Below are 23,685 nucleotides of genomic sequence, written 5' to 3'. Positions count from 1 at the left end.
ATGTGAGGCCACAAGATGTAGCCTCTGACAGCTCGGGGGATGATCATGCAGAGCACATTCCCAACGAGGCAATGTTTGAGCCCGAGATTGATGAAATGATCGAGACGATCATGGATTCAGAAAGGCTTATCTATGATGATATGAAAAGTGAAGCCGATACATCATTGTATAATGGAGCACGTATGTCTAGATTGAAAGCACTCCTGGTTCTTCTCAACATGCAGGCAAAGTTTGGATGGAGTGACACTAGCGTCACAGCGCTTTTCAGGTGATCTATTACAATTAGTTTACTTTAATAGAACTCATGGTGTATAATGATCTGATAGATTTTTACACGACTGTATCATATTTTTATGTTGTGTAGATTGCTGAAAGAGCACATTCTACCAGCTGACAATGTGATGCCAGATTCCCGAGATGAAGCAAGAAAGATTTTGCGAAACTTGGGGATGGATTACAATTCTATCCACGCTTGTCCTAATGACTGCATTCTTTTCAGAGGGGAATACACAGACATGGAGAAGTGTCCGAAATGTGATTCCGAAAGATATCGAGTAGATCTCCACGGGACAAAAATTCCACAAAAGGTTTTGCGACATTTTCCTTTGCTTCCTCGCATCAAGCATTTCTTCGAATGTAAGTCCATGGCCGCCCTAGCATCATGGCATGAGGAGAATAAATCTTCGGATGGTGTGCTACGAATTCCTGCAGATTGCGCAGCCTGGAAACATATAGATGGAACATGGTCGGATTTTGCCAGGGAAGCTCGAAATTTGCGCTTAGGCCTGGCTATGGATGGCGTAAATCCATTTGGTCAAAGATCAACATCTTACAGTGTATGGCCCGTTGTCATCGTCAACTACAACATTCCCCCGTGGTTGACTACGAAGAAGGGGCACCTATGGCTAAGCTTGATTGTGCCAGGGCGATATAAAGTGGGGAATATGGATGTGTATCTTCGTCCACTATTGGAAGAGCTACAACAATTGTGGATTGGCATAGAGGTGGTGGATATGAGCCGACACACAGGACGACGGAATGCTTTGATCAGAGGTATTCTAATGTGGACCATGCATGACTATCCCGGGCTAACAGAATGCTCAGGTGATCTATTGACACTCCTCTCTCAGACACTGTAAATCTGGTTTTTCCCCATAGTTGATCTATTATCATGTGTATACATGCAGGGCTTCAAACAAGCGGATACAGAGCATGTGTCACATGTGGACCTAGACTGAATGCACGTAGGGCACCCTCACTGAAGAAGCAAATCTACGAAGGTCATCAAGCGTATCTTCCGGAGAATCATGTGTTACGCGACGGCTTTTTGGGAAGAGAGCCACCAAGGATGTCTGCACAAGCATGGTTAGAGCAGAAGGAGATGTGCGATGACGGATTGCCTCCAGGGATGAAGAGACTATCTCTATGGTACGAGTTACCATACTGGCCTTACTCGTGATCAATCCGTCGACATCAGCGGCGGCATCATCATGGATGATGACGGCAAGAAGGTGATCTCGCGCATGCGTGGTCTTTGCTCTCAGCTGTTTAGACACTATATACTAAACAAATGGAGTGAAGTACCAAGTGATTTAAAAAACAGAGTCATCAGCATACTTCATGATGAGTTTCCCGTTCCAACACGGGATCAACGCTTCAATGAAGACCTGATGAAGATTCGAATGCGCGAATACTGCAAACACAAGCGTTCCGAAGTGCAAAAAGCAATCAAGAATGGGTGGAATAGGCCAGATTGGCTGGCCAAAGAAGATTGGAAGAATGCGAAGAAAGCAGCGCGCGAGAATCCCGACAAGTGGAAGCAACAAAAGGATGCAGCCAGAGCGCGAGTAGAGGCAGGGAGCTCGCACCACTTGGGGAGCGGTGGATGGGCATCATTTGAGGCCGATTTTGTAAGTCTTTTCACATTGCTCTTTATGCATGTTCGATAGTTTAGGGTTTATGAGTTTTTTAGTTCTAACATAATGAAATCTTTGTATGTTTTGACAGTGGTCGATGACAGGACGTGATCCCACACCGTACGAGCGCGAGTACGTAGGCAGGAAGGGCTTAAACGCCCTGATGGACATTCTCAGTTCTCGCAGCGGCATGGTTAGTATTAGGGTTTACTCTTTTTTATTTTTTGTATTGTTTTATAAATGTCGTTATATGTTTATACTTACTGAAAACTGTCTTATTGTCTTTTTTTGCAGAATCCGACAGATACGCCGCTTGGACGCGATGAGACGTCTGATTAGACGACGTCAGTTTAGCCGTAGCTAGATAGCATTAGTTTAGGGTTTCTCATAGCTTATGTATCATGAGACGGATTTTATACGTCTTTTTGAACCATGTATATTATTACATTTGTCACCGCAATTCCTTTTGCCAATCAATTCTTTATGCCTATGATGTTGTACAATTGTCATTATTACATTTGCCAATCAATTCAGTTTGTCTATGATGTGTACAATTGTCAATTTTGCAAACAATGCGTTTTGTGGGTGACTATTTTGGGTTTATTATTTACCTTTGCACTTTTTTTAAAAAGTGAATCAAGTACAATATGGTTGATGGGTGGCAGGCATTCAATGCCCTGCCACCAAAAAAATATTCTCTCAGGCGTCGCTATATGCGTCGCTATTTATGGCTCTGTAGCGTCGTTATATGCGTCGCTATACTCTTCTGTGAGAGCGTCGCTATAAGCGTCGCTATAGGCGTCGCTATATAGCGACGTTTATAGCGACGCCTATAGCGACGTCTATAGCGACGCATATAGCGACGCTCTCGTAGCGACGCTTTTAGCGACGCTTATAGCGACGCCGGGGGTTATAAAAACCCAGTGTATTTCCGTCGCTAAGAGCGTCACAAGAGCACATAACCTCTTGTAGTGCTTGCAGACTGCTTGAACACAAGCAAAAAGCACAAAAGCAATGTCCTTTGTTGACAGAGCGCGAGAAACCTGTATCTCGCCTTGCTTCTCCTTCAACGGCACTATCTCCTTCGGTGCTCCTTTGTATTCAAGCTTCCTCTCTGCAAAACAAAATCCTTTCGAACTCTTCCACTCCTCTTGCTAAAAGTTCAATTGCTTCTAATTTGTTTTGTACCGGTGCAAGAATGACCGCATGGATGTCCCTGTCTTTAAAAAAAAAACCTGAGTAATGTCCTCTACAAAGCCTCTTCCAACCAACCTCGTCGCGGGCTGCTCGTCACCTCCTTCTACAACTAGTGTGGTCCTGTGGCTCCCTTCAAAGCTCTGTCCACCCTCGTCTTTCTTCTCTGCTATGCGCTTTGAAAAGTCTCTTAAGACACCAAGGCTCATCTCGGGCCTGGGGCTTTCTTGCTGCAGGACAACCTCGCTGCTCTCCTCAGACTCTTCTCGTTGCCGTCGATAGCGACTCTCCTCCCCTGCAGACAACGCTCTCGTCTCCCTTCTCTCTAGTCCCCGTGGACGACGCTCCTGCTCTCCTCACCAACTCGAAAACCAGCGCTGCTCTTGCAGTCTCGAGCCCTTTAAAGTCGCAGTTCTCCTGGCCTTCTCGTGCCACAGACTGCGTTTTCTCTTCTTCTCCTGCTCTGCTTGACGACGATGTCTACTCCTTATAGCGCTACTTTCTGTGAGCCCCTTTTCTGACTCGTCAACCCGTATGACGACGATTTCCCATGCTTTTAAGTCACCCGACCCTTTATTATTAGGGAGCTCATCGTTTTCTTATTCCCAAAATATCTTCTGTGTTCTATTAAACAATAAGCAAGCATTCACATTCTCATCCCCCTTCAAGTTGGCCATCGTTGTATTCAATGTTTTCGGATCGATGAAAAAAATAACGCCCATCAAGAACCTTCACGAACGTATCACCTTTGGCTTGTATAACAAACACTATGATAGGTACAATGCGCATTGCCATCATTTTTGTAGCCTCCTTGACTTCGTCGATGTCTAGTTTGTAAAACACCACCATAGCCTTCATTTAGCTTAGCTCTTTAAGCACACGTTATTCGGCACAAATATCGACCAAAGCTTCGCCAAGCACATCCTTATCGTTCTTGAGTGCTTCCATCGCTCTCGCATCGGCATGAGTGATACCGTCAGGCGAGATCAAATCCCATAGCATAATCTTCACTTCAAAAACTTTTGACATTGACGACTTCAGGCTCCAAGTTATGATATAAAATGCTCCCATGATAAATGACGGCCATTACAAGCTTTCCATCTATGCTCCCAACCATATTCCGAGCACTCATGAAAAACTCTGAATATACGACTCCTGCATGAAATTCTCCATTTAGACGCACGACAACACGACATCCACGCCCTCTGAACCTGCACATCCTCCGGCATGTACCAACCGTCTTCAGGTTGCTAATATTCATAAGCAAGTATCGCCAGAAGCTTCTTCTAGCGAATACATCTCATCATCTTCTTTGCATTCTCCTGAATCTATGTCACCCAGAACCACTTGTCCTTCACGCTTCTTGAATAATTTGATCCTCTTTCCTGCAATGGGTACTTTAAGCTTGGTGCCATCAAGTTCTCTAAGCTTGTAAGTTCCATTATCATAAACGTGTAGCACAACATAAGGTCCAAACCATCTCTTAACCATTTTACGCATGGCCGAATATTGATTTTCCAAACTGCTATCATAAACAAGTACCCAATCTCCATCTTTGATAGTATATGGTCTCAACCTATGCTTCTTGTCAAATGTGGCTTTATTCTTCAATCGTGCCTCCTTGAGCTTATCTATTGCATGATCAATGTCTTCTTGGCGTCTTTCAAGCTGTTGAATGTGCATAGCAAGCAAGTCCTCAGTTGACATTTTTGATTCCCATGGCAGTATGGTCCGAGAAACAATCGTCTCTTCTATAGGTATGATTGGCTTTTGCCCATACATAAGTTCAAATGGCATAAATCCTGTAACTGAGCTATGAGTAGTTCTGTCAGCCCATAAAGCAAAAGGTAAAAGTTTAGGCCAATCACCAATTCGTCCTCTACAAGCCTTGGCCAAAGATTTAACAATAGGCGGATGTCCTCTTTCACTTTTTCCATTACCTTCCGGATTATATGTTGTATAGTAAGAGCCAACTTGATTCCCAACCAATCGAAGAACTCATAAGCTTCATCTGCATCTAATTCTCCTCTATCTGCAGTAATCTTCCCAATGCAACCATATCGGCAAATCACATCCTCAAGCAAAAACTTGCATACTGAACTTGTAGCTTTGGTACGCAAAGCTCTTCCTTCCACCCGGTTAGTGAGATCCTCTCTGACAAGAACAATATACCTCATTTGCCAAATACCGACTGGCATAGTAATCAAATCTACAACCCACTTATAATGCATAGCCAATGGATAAGTAGGATGTAACTCATCTCGATGTCGCACATTTGAATACTGTTGACAAACCATGCAAGTCTCCACAAATCGAGCAATATCTCTGTACATACCTTTCCACCAGTAGCGGTCTTTAATCTTGGCAAATGTTGCCCACACTCCTCTATGTCGTGCCCATAAATTCTCATGAAACTCTTTAATTACCTGTTGTTGTTTTACTTTGTCACATACTACTCGTTGTGGTGATCCTCCTGGACATTTTGGCTGCTTCCACAAGTGCCCATCTTTAAGGAAATAACCATAAGCTTTCTTCCCGATCCTCCAGTATTCTTGATCACTCCATTCCTCTTGCTTGGTGAGAGTGCTGAGATAACGGCCTATCAAAAGCCACTCTCCATCGTACATCTCATCTAAAAAAGCTTCAAAAACACGAGCAAGAACACTACAACTTGCATGAAAATGAGAAGAAGTATAAAACTTTAAGCCCACATCATCACTCTCTGTAAGCATCTCCTCCTCATCTTCATACCTGGCTCTTGATAACATATCTGCTACCGGATTGTCCCTTCCTACAATATGACAGAATTCAGGATTAAGAGACTTAATGAAAGCTATCCATCGTAACATAGCAATATCCGGAGTGGAGCAATTCGTAATCATTCATATCAATGGCAAGCAATCAGTCTCCACTACAACTGAAGCTCCAATAAAATACTCTTTGTCAGACTTTAGAGCAGTAGCAACGCCCCAAATCTCTCTCTTAACCTGTGGGTAACTTCGTTGACGAGTGTTAAGCACCTTTGCACCAAACCGAATAGCATATCTATGACCATCCTCATCATCTTGGCCAATAGCCCAACCAATGCCTGTAGGACTAGCTGTGTCAACTGTCAAAATCACTGGCCTTCCACATTTATAATCAACCTTCCTTAAGGTAGGAGCATCCAAAACCATCTTCTTCAATTTTTTGATGGCCTTTGTATGAGCATCTTCCCACACAAATCTTTTCCCTTTTCTTAATAATTGGTAAAGTACTTCTGCAACATGAGCAAAGTGAGGTAACCAAATACGATAAAACACGCAAGCACCCAAAAAATGACGGTCTTCAGTAACTGATGTGCATGAGTTCTTCATTCTTTGTATTGCTTCCACCTTAGCTGGGCTTGGGCGTATTCCATGTGGCCCACACATATGTCCAACAATCAATATTTCTTTGGCACCAAAAATTGATTTTTGACTTGAAAGTGTTAGATTTACCTCTTCAAGTTTAGATAGAATAGCTTCACAATCTGCAATATGTTGAGCAACAAATCTTTGGCACCCCCTCTGATCTTTTATCTCGTCTTTCAAACCTTCTTCACAACCCTTGATTGGCAAATCATCAATAAAAGGCATAGTAATGTGAGGAATGAATTCTCTTAATACCTTGTTCATGCCATTCATCATGTGAGCAACAGAATTTGTGGCACCTTGCGGTAAAGTACACATCCTTACCAACCCAAGTGGAGTATGCATAGTAGTGAGATCCCTACTCTCCAAAGCAAGCTGAAACTGATCATAGCCTGAGTAAAGATCACCCATGGAATATATAGCCCTACCTGCAAAAGCTTCTGCAAACTCGTCCACAATTGGTCCTGTGCCAACATTACGAATTGTTACCTTATTTACTGACTGCATGTCCTGAATAAATCGCAGGGCGCCATTCTTCTTTGGGACGGTAACCATCGATTAGAATAAGGTGCACAAGATGGCTCCAAAATACCCATACATATCTTTTCATTTAACAAGTCAATAAGCTGTGGTAGATGGGCTTTAGCAACAGGAATAGGACGCAAATTCCATGGCATATGTGGAAAGGAAAAGATAATCATAGGTGCTACAACATTTGGATCTACACATCCAATCTCACTGGGCTCAAAAGCAAAGGCTTTACCATGTTTTGCAAGCATCTCTTGAAAGCACTTGACCTCCTCATCAGTAAGAAACCCTTCTTTGCCGATGACTACTTGCTTCAAGGTCTCCTCAGTAAATTTGTGGCCAATGTTCTTGGGATCCCTTAGCTTTGATTGGTGTGAAGCTTTTTCGATAACCTCCTCACTCTCCCCTAGGAGTGGGGTAGCTACAGGCCTGACCTTCTTTGCAACAGTCTTGTACTTTGTATCCACCTGCACTTCAAAAGCACCACCCAATTCTTTACTTACCTCCATTAGAATTTCATACATGTCCATCGAATGCACTCACACAAATTCAGTCCCACTTTGCAACCTACACTTCTTGATAACTTCAAGTTCTGACATCGTATCAACATAAGAAACTTCTTCAAAGACTCTTGAGATAGCATCATCATGTTCAAGTACATCACATCCCTGCAAATCACTTTGAACACTTACCACATATTGCTTCTCCCACTTAGGTAGCTCCATGAACTTCCTATATGAAACTGAACCTTCAGATGTTAGTCCCAGAAACCCCGAAGAAAAAGTCTCTTCTTGCGAGAACTTCTTCTTCCCTGTACCACTATAGTCCCACTCTATAGTGGCACCCCAAGAAAATCCTGAGCAAACCTGTACTCTTTAAACTCTTTCCGAACCCTTGGCAAAGGCTAATCTCTTAAGCTATCTTTATTCCTAACATGATCAACACAAACAGTCAAAAATTGAACCGCTCTCTTACCATCTTTACTTCGAATCCTTGCATATGCTAAACCATCATCCAAAATCTTTGTTTCCATACGCACAGCTGTGATGTAAGGTTGCCCTAGGTGGATAAGTGGATAAGAGGAATGTTCCTGTATAAAAAAGTTCTGCTCATCACAAACATCTCCAATTGTAACCTTGACATTTGCACATGCACCATATAAATCACCAGGCTAAGTGTTGGCAGCTCGAATCCGCCAACCATGATCCATATCGATAGGCCATTTCCATCTCTGGTACAAGCTTTTTGACATCAAATTGATTTCTGAACCATGATCCACAAGTGCTAGAATAGGCTCATCAATATCACCAATCTTAACATTTGTCTCCGTAGTGGCTCTTTGCCCAATGTGTTCTAGAAAAATGACTCCTAGGTACTGCTTCCTCACCATCATCATTATTGAAGTGAACATGTCTTACCTCGGGTGTAACTTGATTGGAGATCACTTTAGACTGTAAACTTTCTTCTTCAATCTCTTACTCGTAAGCATCCAGAATCGATTCTACATGCTGAATCACTTGGCTCTTGACCGCATCAAGTTCTTGCTCGATTGGTACTTGTCGCTTTCTCTTTATAATATCAATGATCTCCTCATGAAAATACAATAACATAACAATGCCGATGGGCTCCAGACATATATAGAGATAGGTCAAATGTGTTGGGCGCACTTTCGGAAGCACAGCTTTTTTTGAAGATAAGGTGGTGATGTATATTTTTTACAAAAAGTTTTTTATGAGTTTCCCCAAGCTCTGGGAAGAAATTTAGTATGCAATGCAAAGTGTGGCATACATTATATATATTAGTTTCCCTAGAGAAAGGGGGAGGCTCAATAGATATGCATTCCGACAGAGCTTAGGGATAGTCTTAGGCTCTTGTTTTCCCTTGACCTCCGGTGATAGGGATGTAAGCCTTGGGAATGTCTTGGTGGCGGGAAAAGTGGATGTTGATCCCCAATCACAAATGCCTGCATATACACCTTTGTCTCCAAAATGCATTATGTTGCGACCATGTAGATCATTTTGAAGGAAGTGATGGTGGTGGATAAACTTTACTATCCACAAAACTACATCGATGATGTGAAAAATATTGCTCTGGAATCTTTCAATGGTACCACATGTGTCCAAGTAGTCTCTGATAGGTGTTGGAATTAAGGTTGCAGAGAACGCACACAGCTTGGAGAAGATGAAGGAAGCTCAAGGCACACAATAGAGAGTGTGTTACTTAGTGTGCAATGGAAAGATAGATAGCCCAGGCGTATATACAATGCTCGGGGGAAAACACCTCCTAAAGAGGGAAAAAATGCCTCGGCGGTCCTAGTGTGTTCACACACATCACTACCACATGTATATGGTAACAACTCCCCCCTAGAGTGATGCGGTGAATGAGAGTTGGCACATGAGTAAAGGGAACATGATCAGTCCACAAAGGGGAGTAAGCTCAAAGCTTTGCGGAAAGCTTCTTACTTCTCACGAGATAATGCCTTTGTGAAAAGATCTACAAGGTTGTCCTGTGTTGGCACATAAGCCAAGCTGATCTCTCCTGCTGAGAGCATCTCCCTGACATAGTGGTAATGCACCTCAATGTGCTTTGTGCGAGCATGAAAAACTGGTTCCTTGCAACTGCCAATGCGCTGTGACTGTCAGTGTAGATAACTAAGTAAGATATATCTCTAGTCCAAGATAGGATCCATTGAAACATAGAGAGAATCAAGGTCCACCACTTGTCCAAGCTATGCATGGGTAATTGATATAAGGACCACTACGTTTTCACCTATACTATGCTCTATCATGGATGGTTTCATATCCTACCAATTTTCCAACCTATTTAGTAGGTTGTATTATGGGGGTTTGGTTTCAAGGTACTTCACTTGTCTGAGGTGGGTTCCATTGAACCATGGAGAGAAACTATGTCTACCACTTGTCCGAAATATGCTCCTTTAAAACATAAAAACAAGGTCCACCACTTGTCCAAGCTAAAGTTTCTCTCCATTGAAGCATGGAGAGAAACAAGGTCTACCACCTGTCCAAAATATGCTCCATTGAAACATAAAAGCAAGGTCCACCACTTGTCCAAGCTAATATAACAAATGGGTGTTGGTTACAAGGTGTACCACACTTGTCTAAACTAGTCTTCATGCAAGGTCTACCACATGTCCAAGCTATATGAGCTTGTTTTGAAGGTCTACCACACCTCTTGAAATTAGGATCCATGTAAGGTCCACCTTTTGTCAAGCTATGCATTTAATGAGTACTAAAACTAAGTAAATTGCAGTACTTAAATACCTTTCCAAGCTCATTAAGATTTTGGTCTCTAAGGCCGGCCACCACCACATGTCTAATCTATGCTCTAATTGATTACTTATGCTATTTCTCTCAAAGTCCAAACATAAGCTCCCTTCTAGCAAGGTTAGTTTAAATTTAGGCTCTAGCACCTGTCTAAGCTAGGTTCAATTTATGAAGCATCACCATTTAACCATGCTACGATCTAATGTATCATATCAAGGGGGTATTGATAAAAGGTCCAAAACTTATTGAGTTCAAGCTCTTAAGTAATTAAGTCTTTGTGAGTATTAAATGTTTTAGTTTTAGTCTACAGATCCACCATTCAAAAACTCAAGTAATTTACTATTTACATTCAAACCTTGAATGCTTGAGATAAAAAATACAAGCTCAATCAATACTATATAAAGCAAAATCTAACATTAAGAGTATCAAATCAGTAACAAGAAACACTAACATGCACAAGAAACTCAAAACATACGTGTCTCCATTTCCAAAAAGTCCTCCATTGACAGATGATGGTGTTGTTGTTGTTCTTCTTCTCTTTGTGGAGAGCACTCCTCTGTAACAGGCACAATGTCGCCTGATTGCGAAGTGGATTGTTGAAGTCCAGCCCATTTTTCTATATCTTCATGAGACTTAACAAAGTCTAGCAGCATGGTCTCCATGCTTTTTGCCTCCTCCACACTATCAATTAAGCAGATGACTTCTTTTTTCTGTTGTATTCCTTCTTGTGCAACCAAGGAGCCATCACCAAAAACATCAACAAGCTTGCGGTCTTCAAAACAATATGTACGAATGTAGTGCTTGACCAAAGCTCTTTTTTTGGCCTCCAAATATTGCAAATCTGACATATCGTTATCTGCTACTTGAAGAAGAGAACAATCAATTGGCATGGGATGTTCCTCTGATCTTCTTCTCAGGTCTTCAAATGCATTGCCTTGTCCCAAGAAGGCAATAACTGTTAGGAATTGAATTGCTCCTTTGCAAGGAGCTGATGGAAAGTGATGCAATGCACCACAACAATGGTAGCTCAAATTATCTCCCATGGCGTGAAAGGCACATTGCAATTTTGTGAAGTTAGTGAAATCCACAAATGCAAGAAAGACAAATCCAGGATCTGTTGACCCTCCAGCAATAGCCAATATCCCATCCAAAGCATTGTTAAATGTCTCCTCACTCCACTTCAAATTGCCTCCAACGTTTTTTGTCATATCTAAAACACATAAGCCAATAGGCACTTTATTATTGAAGTGGCGCATCAAGTAGAGATTGCCTTCCATTTGTAGGCTCACCACATAGATTGACCATGGCAAATCTCTAGGCTCAGTTTTCTCCTTTTGAAGGTGAATTGCCCATTGCATGTATTTTATTGCTCCATCTGGAAAAGCCATTTTCTTTGTTCCACGCGTCAAACTAGATCTGATCCATTCCTCGCATAGCATTAAAATTGTTTTATAAACAACATCATTGATGTTATACATTTTGACCACCTCCTCCCAGTCTTTACATGGTGAAGACTCATTCAAATTGTTGAAGCCTTCAAGAAGTGCATCTTGAATCAATTTGTCTTGCTTCAACTGCTTGATTCGATCATACATGTCAGTTGCATCACCATCCTTTGCACTCTTTGACAGTAAAATCTTCTCATCTCTAATCTCTTCTTGAATAGTCTTTACCTCTGATTCCTCAAGGCCACAAAGATATCTAAATACAGTTGTTGGGGGTTTCTTATTCTCCTCTTCTAGATTTTCAATGATTTCTATCCAGCAATCATAAACTAAATCAGAGTAGGTGACCATGTGTGCCTGTTTAGCAATCCAACTTGCTGCTGCACTCATTCTTGCCAATCGAAGAAAACCCTGAAAAGAAATAGAGAAATAATTAAACTATTGAGCAAGATTTGTTAATTAAACACTATCAAAAAGACAAAGAAAATAACTTACATCCCATCCGGCACGAGATGCATGTCCCTCTGCAATTCCACTTGCTGCCTTTGGTGGTCGTCCTGCGAAGATCCATTGACTCCGTAAATGTCTCAATATTTGGCTGTAAGGTTGCTTGACATACAATGCCTGAGCCTCCTCATTTGCAATGGCAGATATAGCAGTTGCAACAAATGGAGGAGCATTCACAACAATGCGAGCCTTTCTAAATTTATACACGCTAATCAGTCTTTCAAAGATCTCTTTGTTGTTTTGTTCATTGTGAAGCAAAACTTTTGCAGCATAGATTGAATGCTGCCCATCAAGAATCCAATAATGATAATCTTTAATTTTTTGCTCCTCTACCTCTTCTACTGCCAAAGGAGTCCCCTTCTTTGATTTTGCATTTCGAAAAGGCATCAAATATGCACATGCTGCAGGCTTGGTCGTACTCCGTGAAAATCCAAATAACACACTTTCAGCGTGTTTTTTATCCATAATACGTGCATTATAGTGATCAGGAGCAAGCCAACAATTTTGAATAGGGATATCAAATTCCCTATATTGGAAAGGAAAATAATTTATGTACTTATTCATTCCACCTGTATCTTTTTCTTGTCCTTTCATGGCCTCAGCTTCTAAAACATCTGGATCCACAATTCTCATCTTTGACATTGAACCCTCTGTTGATGAGGATGCCAAAGATGCCTTGTCTACATCCAAAATGGAGCTAGTTCGCTTAGCTTCTACTTTCTGCACTTTTGCTTGCTTCTTTGTGGATGGTGGTCGTGAAGCTTTCACCTTTTTTCGTTGTAGTGTGGCAATGATGGAGCTTTGAAGTTGATCTGCTGTGATATTTGGATTTGATTCTGCAAACTTCCATCCTCGAGAAAACATTGTCTCTTCTTTGTTTCTAGACATGCGCTCCAATGCATATGCTCCTGGAGATAGTTGAAATTCTAGATTCATTGGAACTAAAATGTCAATGCATTCCACCTCTGGATGACTATCAACTACAGAGACAGATGCTTCCACAACTTGTCCAACATCTTCAAACAAGCTGTCATTATCCTTTTTGGCAATAAATAGATGCACCTTATGAAATTGTGCACCCTCTATACCATGTATGTCCAAATACCATTTCCTAAGATCATTGCAAGTATAGTCAACTGAGACAGCAACCCTTGCAACCTGTTTTTTTGGAGCCATCTTTCCTGAAACAAAAAAAACCAAATGTTATTTTAACATATACTTTTTTGTAATGGATTAAGTTTGTGTGAATACAAGTTCCACCACTTGTTCAAGCTAGATCTAAGCAAGTATACATAGTGATCATTTAAGCTAGTAAACTAAGGGAAGGGAGAAGTAAGGTCCACCACTTGTCCAAGCTTAGCTCTAGACAACATGGAGAGATTGGAGGTCTACTAATTGTCTAATATAGGCTAACTATATTGAAACATAGAGAGAAGCAAAGGTCCACCACTTGTCCAATCTAGGGTCCATTGAAACATGGAGAGAAGGATGCTCCACCATTTGTCCAAAATAGGCTCCATTGAAACATGAAGAGAAACAAGATGCACCATGTCTTTGAGATGCTAGGCTCCATTGAAATACCTTAAACCCATGATATTTTGTATATGTGGGGTTTAAATTCAAGGTCCACCACTTGTCCAACCTATTATCCCTAGTAGCATGAGTGGTTTGGTCTCAAGATTCACCACTTTTCCACTCTATGTCATTATATTAAGAAGATCTGGGTGTTAAGGTCCACCACTTGTCCAACCTATAAGGCTATATCTTAAATGGTATTATTTACCACCACTTGGAATGCACATGATGGGTTTTACATAGGGGTACGGTTCCAAGGTCCACCACTTGTCCAAGCTAACTCTATTGAAACATAGAGAGAATCAAAGGTCCACCACTTGTCCAAGCTAGGCTCCATTGAAACATGGAGAGAAGGATGCTCCACCATTTGTCCAAGCCAGGTTTGATTGAAACATGAAGAGAAGCAAGCTGCACCATGTCTCCAAAATGCTAGGCTCCATTGAAATATCTTAAACCCATGATATTTCGTACATGGGGGGTTTACATTCAAGGTCCACCACTTGTCCAACCTATTATCACTAGTAGCATGAGTGGTTTGATGTCAAGATTCACCACTTTTCTACTCTATGTCATTATATTAAGAAGATCTGGGTGTTAAGGTCCACCACTTGTCCAACCTATAAGGCTATATCTTAAAGGGTATTCTTTCTCACCACTTGGAATGACCATGATAGGTTTTACATGGGGGTTTGGTTCCAAGTTCCACCACTTGTCCAAGCTAACTCTATTGAAACATAGAGAGAAGCAAAGGTCCACCACTTGTCTAAGCTAGGGTCCATTGAAACATGGAGAGAAGGATGCTCCACCATTTGTCCAAGATAGGCTCCATTGAAACATGAAGAGAAGCAAGCTGCACCATGTCTCCAAGATGCTAAGATCCATTGAAATACCTTAAACCCATGATATTTTGTACATGGGAGTTTACATTCAAGGTCCACCACTTGTCCAACCTATTATCTCTAGTAGCATGAGTGGTTTGGTCTGAAGATTCACCACTTTTCCACTCTATGTCATTACGTTAAGAAGATCTGGGTGTTAAGGTCGACCACTTGTCCAACCTATAAGGGTATATCTTAAAGGGTATTCTTTCTCACCACTTGAAATGTCCATGATATGTTTTACATGGGGGTTTGGCTCCAAGGTCCTCCACCTCTCCAAGCTAACTCTATTGAAACATAGAGAGAAACAAAGGTCCACCACTTGTCCAAGCTAGGCTCCATTGAAACATGGAGAGAAGGATCCTCTACCATTTGTCGAAGCTAACTCTATTGAAACATGGGGGGTTTACATTCAAGGTCCACCACTTGTCCAACCTATTAACGCTAGTAGCATGAGTGGTTTGGTCTCAAGATTCACCACTTTTTCACTCTATGTCATTATATTAAGAATATTTGGGTGTTAAGGTCCACCACTTGTCCAACCTATAAGGCTATATCTTAAGGGTTATTCTTTCTCACCACTTGGAGTGACCAGCATAGGTTTTACATGGGGGTTTTGTTTCAAGGTCCACCACTTGTCCAAGCTAACTCTATTGAAACATAGAGAGAATCAAAGGTCCACCACTTGTCCAAGCTAGGGTCCATTGAAACATGGAGAGAAGGATGCTCCACCATTTGTCCAAGATACACTCCATTGAAACATGAAGAGAAGCAAGCTACACCATGTCTCCAAGATGCTAGGCTCCATTGAAATACCTCAAACCCATGATATTTTGTACATGGGGGGTTTACATTCAAGGTCCACCACTTGTCCAACCTATTATCTCTAGTAGCATGAGTGGTTTGGTCTCAAGATTCACCATTTTTCCACTCTATGTCATTCTATTAAGAATATATGGGTGCTAAGGTCCACCACTTGTCCAACCTATAAGGCCATATCTTAAACTTTATTCTTTCTCACCACTTGGAGTTACCAAGATAGGTTTTACATGGGAGTTTGGTTCCAAGGCCCACCACTTGTCCAAGCTAACTCTATTGAAACATAGAGAGAAGCAAAGGTCCACCACTTGTCCAAGCTAGGCTCCATTGAAACATGGAGAGAAGGATGCTCCACCATTTGTCCAAGATAGGCTCCATTGAAACATGAAGGGAAGCAATCTGCACCATGTCTCCAAGATTCTAGGATCCATTGAAATACCTTAAACCCACGATATTGTTTACATGTGGGGTTTAACGTCAAGGTCAGTCACTTTTCCAAGCTATTATCCCTAGTAGCACTAGTGGTTGGGTCTCAAGATTTACCACTTTTCCACTCTATGTCGTTATATTATGAAGATCTAGGTTCTAAGGTCGACCACTTGTCCAACCTATAAGGCTAGATCTTAAAGGGTATTATTTCTCACCACTTGGAATGACCATGATATGTTTTACATGGGGGTTTGGTTTCAAGGTCCACCACTTGTCCAAGCTAACTCTATGGAAACATAGAGAGAAGCAAAGGTCCACCACTTGTCCAAGCTAGGCTCCACTGAGACATTTAGAGAAGGATGATCCCCCATTGGTGGAAGATAGGCTTCATTGAAACATGAAAAGAAGCAAGTTGCACCATGTCTCCAAGATTCTAGGATCCATTGAAATACCTTAAACCCACGATATTGTTTACATGTGGGGTTTAACGTCAAGGTCAGTCACTTTTCCAAGCTATTATCCCTAGTAGCATGAGTGGTTTGGTCTCAAGATTCACCACTTTTCCACTCTATGTCATTATATAAAGAAGATCTAGGTGTTAAGGTCAACCACTTGTCCAACCTATAAGCGTATATCTTAAAGGGTATTCTTTCTCACCACTTGAAATGTCCATGATATGTTTTACATAGGGGTTTAGTTCCAAGGTCCACCACTTATCCAAGCTAACTTTATTCTTCTCATAGAGAGAAGCAAAAGGTCCACCACTTGTCCAAGCTAGGCTCCATTGAAACATGGAGAGAAGGATGCTCCACCATTTGTCGAAGCTAACTCTATTGAAACATGGAAGGTTTACATTCAAGGTCCACCAGTTGTCCAACCTATTAACGCTAGTAGCATGAGGGGTTTGGTCTCAAGATTCACCACTTTTTCACTCTGTGTTATTATATTAAGAATATTTGGGTATTAAGGTCCACCACTTGTCCAACCTATAAGACTATATCTTAATGGTTATTCTTTCTGACCACTTGGAGTGACCATGAAAGGTTTTACATGGGGGGTTGGTTCCAAGGTCCACCACTTGTCCAAGCTAACTCTATTCAAACATAGAGAGAAGCAAAGGTCCACCACTTGTCTAAGCTAGGGTCTATTGAAACATGGAGAGAAGGATGCTCCACCATTTGTCCAAGATAGACTCCATTGAAACATGAAGAGAAGCAAGCTGCACCATATCTCCAAGATTCTAAACTCCATCGAAATACCTTAAACCCACGTTATTTTGTACATGGGGAGTTTACATTCAAGATCAACAATTTGTCCAACCTATTATCGCTAGTAGCATGAGTGGTTTGGTCTCAAGATTCACCACTTTTCCACTCTCTATCATTATATTAAGAATATTTGGGTGTTAAGGTCCACCACTTGTCCAACCTATAAGACTATATCTTAATGGTTATTCTTTCTCACCTCTTGAAAGACTATATCTTAATGGTTATCCCTAGCTATTATTGCTAGTAGCGTGAGTGGTTTGGTCTCAAGATTCACCACTTTTATTAAGAATATGTGGGTGTTAAGGTCCACCACTTGTCCAACCTATAAGGCTACATCTTAAAGGTTATTCTTTCTTACTACTTGGAGTGACCATGATAGGTTTTACATGGGGGTTTGGTTCCAAGGTCCACCACTTGTCCAAGCTAACTCTATTGAAACATAGAGAGAAGCAAAGGTCCACCCCTTGTCTAAGCTAGGGTCCATTGAAACATGGAGAGAAGGATGCTCCACCATTTGTCCAAGGTAGGCTCCATTGAAACATGAGGAGAATCAAGGTGCACCATGACTCCAAGATGCTAGGCTCCATCGAAAAACATTAAACCCATGATATGTCGTAGATGAGGGGTTTACATTCAAGGTCCAACACTTGTCCAAGCTATTATTGGTAGTAGCCTGAGTGGTTTGGTCTCAAGATTCACCACTTTTCCACTCTATGTCATTATATTAAGAATATGCGCGTGTTAAGGTCCACCACTTGTCCAACCTATAAGGCTACATCTTAAAGGTTATTCTTTATTACCACTTGGAGTGACCATGATAGGTTTTACATGGGGGTTTGGTTCCAAGGTCCACCACTTGTCCAAGCTAACTCTATTGAAACATAGAGAGAAACAAAGGTCCACCACTTGTCCAAGCTAGGGTCCATTGAAACATGGAGAGAAGGATGCTCCACCATTTGTCCAAGATAGGCTCCATTGAAACATGACGAGAAGCAAGCTGCACCATGTCTCCAAGATGCTAGGCTCCATCGAAATACATTAAACCCACGATATTTCGTAGATGAGGGGTTTACATTCAAGGTCCACCACTTGTCCAAGCTATTATTGCTAGTAGCGTGAGTGGTTTGGTCTCAAGATTCACCACTTTTATTAAGAATATGTGGGTGTTAAGGTCCACCACTTGTCCAACCTATAAGGCTACATCTTAAAGGTTATTCTTTCTTACTACTTGGAGTGACCATGATAGGTTTTACATGGGGGTTTGGTTCCAAGGTCCACCACTTGTCCAAGCTAACTCTATTGAAACATAGAGAGAAGCAAAGGTCCACCCCTTGTCTAAGCTAGGGTCCATTGAAACATGGAGAGAAGGATGCTCCACCATTTGTCCAAGGTAGGCTCCATTCAAACATGAGGAGAAGCAAGGTGCACCATGTCTCCAAGATGCTAGGCTCCATCGAAAAACATTAAACCCACGATATGTCGTAGATGAGGGGTTTACATTCAAGGTCCACACTTGTCCAAGCTATTATTGCTAGTAGCCTGAGTGGTTTGGTCTCAAGATTCACCACTTTTCCACTCTATGTCATTATATTAAGAATATGCGCGTGTTAAGGTCCACCACTTGTCCAACCTATAAGGCTACATCTTAAAGGTTATTCTCTATTACCACTTGGAGTGACCATGATAGGTTTTACATGGGGGTTTGGTTCCAAGGTCCACCACTTGTCCAAGCTAACTCTATTGAAACATAGAGAGAAACAAAGGTCCACCACTTGTCCAAGCTAGGGTCCATTGAAACATGGAGAGAAGGATGCTCCACCATTTGTCCAAGATAGGATCCATTGAAACATGACGAGAAGCAAGCTGCACCATGTCTCCAAGATGCTAGGCTCCATCGAAATACATTAAACCCACGATATTTCGTAGATGAGGGGTTTACATTCAAGGTCCACCACTTGTCCAAGCTATTATTGCTAGTAGCCTGAGTGGTTTGGTCTCAAGATTCACCACTTTTCCACTCTATGTCATTAAATTAAGAATATGCGCGTGTTAAGGTCCACCACTTGTCCAACCTATAAGGCTACATCTTAAAGGTTATTCTTTATTACCACTTAGAGTGACCATGATAGGTTTTACATGGGGGTTTGGTTCCAAGGTCCACCACTTGTCCAAGCTAACTCTATTGAAACATAGAGAGAAACAAAGGTCCACCACTTGTCCAAGCTAGGGTCCATTGAAACATGGAGAGAAGGATGCTCCACCATTTGTCGAAGCTAACTCTATTGAAACATGGGGGGTTTACATTCAAGGTCCACCACTTGTCCAAGCTATTAGTGCTAGTAGCACGAGTGGTTTTGTCTCAAGATTCACCACTTTTTCACTCTATGTCATTATATTAAGAATATTAGGGTGTTAAGGTCCACCACTTGTCCAACCTATAAGGCTATATCTTAAAGGTTATTCTTTCTCACCACTTGGAGTGACCATGATAGGTTTTAAATGGGGGTTTGGTTCCAAGGTCCACCACTTGTCCAAGCTAACTCTATTGAATAATAGAGAGAAGTAAAGGTCCACCACTTGTCCAAGCTAGGGTCCATTGAAACATGGAGAGAAGGATGCTCCACCATTTGTCCAAGATAGGCTCCATTGAAACATGAAGAGAAGCAAGATGCACGATGTCTCCAAGATGCTAGGCTCCATCGAAATACCTTAAACCCACGATATTTCGTAGATGGGGGGTTTACTTTCAAGGTCCACCACTTGTCCAAGCTATTATCGCTAGTAGCATGGTTTGGTCTCAAGATTCACCAGTTTTCCACGCTATGTCATTATATGAAGAATATCTGGGTGTTAAGGTCCACCACTTGTCCAACCTATAAGGCTATATTCTAAATGATATTTTTTTTGACCACTTGGAATGTGCATGATATGTTTTACATGGGGTTTTATTCCAAGGTCCACCACTTGTCCAAGCTAGATCTATTACATATATATTATACATACAATATTCAACTAGATTCCCTACCTATCATGTCCAGTAGCATGGATGCTCTAGCTTGAAGGTCCACCACTTGTCCAACCTATACTCTCTTATGTAAGGGAGATCTCGCTATAAATTCAAAACCTTCCCGCCTAAATTTAAAATATCCCTCCCAAATCTTAAATATCCCGCCTAAATTTTAAACTATCCCGCCCAAATTTTAAAATTCAAACTTTTTTATAAAAATTTAAATTTTACTACTTAAATTTAAAATATTCCACGCAAAATTGATTTTAAATTCAAGTTTACCACAAAAAGATATCATTATACCACCTAAATTCAAATATGCAAACCTCAAATCATTATATTGTACATAAATTCAAACAAATTCAAATTAACAAGCCTAAACTGATATTAGTTTGCATAGATATGAATTTATCACACCTAAATTATGTCACCATGTTAGAGAGAGTGGTTAGAGAATTTGAACAAGGTCCACCACTTGTCCAACCTAGATACCAAGAAGGATTGAGTGTACAAGGTATTGTTTGGAGGTCCTTATAGTCCATTGGTCTTAAGGTCCACCACTTGTGGTAAGGGTCACCAAAAAGTGTATATATTCATCCAAAGAAATACACGTATTTTTGGTCTACATGTCCTAGTTTAAACCATTTATGTCCATTAGGTGTATCACTAAACAACACTACTATTTTTGAGAAACAGAAGTTACAATCATATCTACAAATGGATTAGAGGAAAATCAGCTCAGCATACATCCAGAACTCGCTACAAGAATCGACTTTAACAGATCACGCAAGTAAGTCTTCCATTCAATTTTACTAGTATTACAATGTGTTAGTTATTTGTGATATTTATGTATGTATATATACTATGTGTGCATATCGTAATTAAGTGTAATTGTGTATCTGCATTATGTATGAGTATTACAATGAAATAACACAAATATACATACATACACATAGATAACACAGACGCACACATACATGAGCATGTATTTTCAAGAGAGAGATAGCAAATACAGAGATAGATAGATAGAGAGAGAGAGAGAGATAAATAACTGTTTTTTAGAGAGAGGAGAGAGAAAGATAACAGATTTCACTGTGTTTATGTATGTGGAAGAGAGGAAGACGATGTATGGGAATATGTGCACGTATTTTCAAGAGAGAGACAACAAGATAACAGATTTCATTGTGGTTATGTATGTGGAAGTGAGGAAGACGATGTGTGGGAATATGTGCATGTATTTTCAAGAGAGAGACAGCAAGATAACAGATTTCACTGTGGTTATGTATGTGGAAGAGAGGAAGACGATGTGTGGGAATATGTGTATGTGTGCGGGGATACGTTTAAACTATGTATCTCTGTCTTTTGACGAGAGAGTGTGTGTGCAAGAAGAGTTACAGAGAACCATCTTCTCTATATGGAGAAAGACAGAGAGTGAGAGAGAGAGAAATACCTGTTTTTTCTCTATTCGTGAGGTGTGCAATGTCTCCTGAGAAGACTGCCCGATCCTGCCCTTCTGGAAAGCGTTGTGTACGCTGCTGTTTCTTTGTCTTGTGCGCGAACTTTCAATCCTGTGCACTCCACCTGTGTGTTGTGTACGATGCCGAGCTTGCTCCTCTACGCGCGCGTATACTCCAACTGTGTGCGATCCGTGTGCGCTTTCTGTGTTTTTGCTGCTCGCCTGCTTTCTCTGTGTGCGTTTCTCGTGCGCTCTCTGTGTGCCTAATCTTGATAGGGTTTATTAGAATGCCACGTATGCTACAAGTCCATGTTTTATCATAGGATTAAAAAAAACAAAAGCAATATAAAAAATTAACCAATTCACACGGCCAAAATTAAAGAAATCATGGTTGAAAATATGAAAAACATGCATAACTCTATACTAGGAATTCACTTTAAAAAAAAAAAAATCTTTGGGCGCTGCCCCGGACCCCGCCTGGGGCGCTGCCCCAGGACCCCGCCCAGAACAATATCCCAAAATCAACCTCCCAAGCCCCGCCATCGAGAGCGCTATATTCCACATCCCCATCAAGAGCGCTATCCCCAAACCTCACGTGGTAGCGCTGCCTTGTCACCCCATTGTGGCATTGCCCTAAGACCCCGCATCTGGAGTGCTAAATGGAAACATTCTTCATTAGTGAAATTTTGAACATAAATTATATTAGCACATACTTAAATATAATACAAATATTAACATATTAGCTATACTACTAATTTACTATAGCAGTTCTAGATTATGTCCCATACTATATTTAAGGTGCCAAAGGTTTGGCCTTATGGTCCTAGATTTAGCCAAGTGGTCAACACATATAGGACCAAGTGCACACTGTGCCACAAAACTTGGCCACCACTTCACTTGCCAAAGTTTAGGCCACATGGTCAATCCTAACTTTCCAATGTTCTTATTATGTCACCTTTTGCCTCGTGGAAAACCTAGGCTTGTTTTCACATACTCAGGCACTTCAAGCCACAATAAATTGTCATTACTCTTCGACAACCCTTTTGTTCAAGTCTTTGAAAAAACATTGTTTAAGGCCACCCTAAACCATTTTCATTTAGGGGTGTCTAAAACTAGCTTTTTGGCAATTCGAGAAGAAAATGGTCAAAGTTTTATACTTAGTTTTAACCACTTGACCAATTCAAATATTGGAAAGCAAGGTCTTGTAATACTTTTCTTTGGACATCACACATTAAAACTAGGTCCCTCACTTGTCCAAGCTATGCTCTAATACAATAAAGGGCTTTTGGTTTCAAGATGCACCACTTTCCCAACCTTGATTCCATTAAAGAAGCTAGCTCTACTTAGACATTTAATAGCAAGGTCTTGCAGCAGTTCAGATTGAACATTTTCCATGGCAGCTAGGTCCACCACTTATCTAAGCTATGCTCTAATAGAGTAAGGGGGTTTTGGTTTCAAGATCCACCACTTGTCCAAACTTGATTTGGGAAGCAAGGTCCTATAATAGTTTGCTTTGGACATTCACCATTACAACTAAGTCCACCACTTCTCCAAGCTATGTTCTAATACACTAAGGAGGTTTTGGTTTCAAGGAGAACCACTTGTACGACTCTGTTTTTGGAAGTAAGGTCTTTACATAGTTCACCTTGGACCTTGGACATTGGATACTACAACTAAGCCCACCACTTGTCCAAGATATCCTCTATATATATCCAAAGGGTTTGGGTTTCAAGATTCACCACTTTTCCAACCTTTCTTCCATTAAAGAAAGGAGGGGCTTTATAACTAGGTCCACCACTTGTCCAAGCTATGCTCTGATATGGAAAGGGGATTTTGGTTTCAAGGTCCACCACGTGTTCAACCTTGCAAGACTCAAGGGATACTTGGACATTGGAAAGCATAGTCCTATAGTAGTTGATAGGTGGCAGTGGGTATTACAACTAGGTCCAACCTATGCTCTCATATCGCAAAGAGGCTTTGCTTTCAA

The 23,685-nt window shown here is 41.1% G+C and overlaps 1 protein-coding gene across 1 annotated transcript; it reads right to left on the bottom strand.

Moving 5' to 3' along the window:
- Nucleotides 1–3,017: 3,017 nt before the first annotated feature.
- Nucleotides 3,018–5,443, bottom strand: LOC147426144 (uncharacterized). The gene is made up of 7 exons (XM_086498177.1): nt 5,246–5,443; nt 5,051–5,185; nt 4,408–4,877; nt 4,201–4,321; nt 3,840–3,962; nt 3,189–3,457; nt 3,018–3,132 (listed from the first exon to the last, which is right to left on the bottom strand). Exons 1-7 carry the CDS (start codon nt 5,441–5,443, stop codon nt 3,018–3,020), a joined length of 1,431 nt encoding a protein of 476 aa, XP_086354303.1.
- Nucleotides 5,444–23,685: the final 18,242 nt, after the last annotated feature.

Source organism: Adiantum capillus-veneris, chromosome 24 (genome assembly GCF_014529385.1).
Source record: "Adiantum capillus-veneris isolate H3 chromosome 24, ASM1452938v2, whole genome shotgun sequence".
Taxonomy (NCBI): Eukaryota; Viridiplantae; Streptophyta; class Polypodiopsida; order Polypodiales; family Pteridaceae; genus Adiantum; species Adiantum capillus-veneris.
The sequence above is the reverse complement of the archived record's forward strand: the minus strand, read 5'-3'. Positions and strand labels throughout refer to the sequence as shown.

Coding starts and splice junctions, on each gene's coding strand:
- LOC147426144 (XM_086498177.1), bottom strand. CDS start 5,443: ATGTACAGAGATATTGCTCGATTTGTGGAGACTTGCATGGTTTGTCAA. Junction 5,186..5,245: donor GAGAGGATCTCACTAACCGG/GTGGAAGGAAGA, acceptor TTTTTGCTTGAG/GATGTGATTTGCCGATATGG. Junction 3,458..3,839: donor AAGGTGATACGTTCGTGAAG/GTTCTTGATGGG, acceptor TGAGGAGAGCAG/GAGCGTCGTCCACGGGGACT.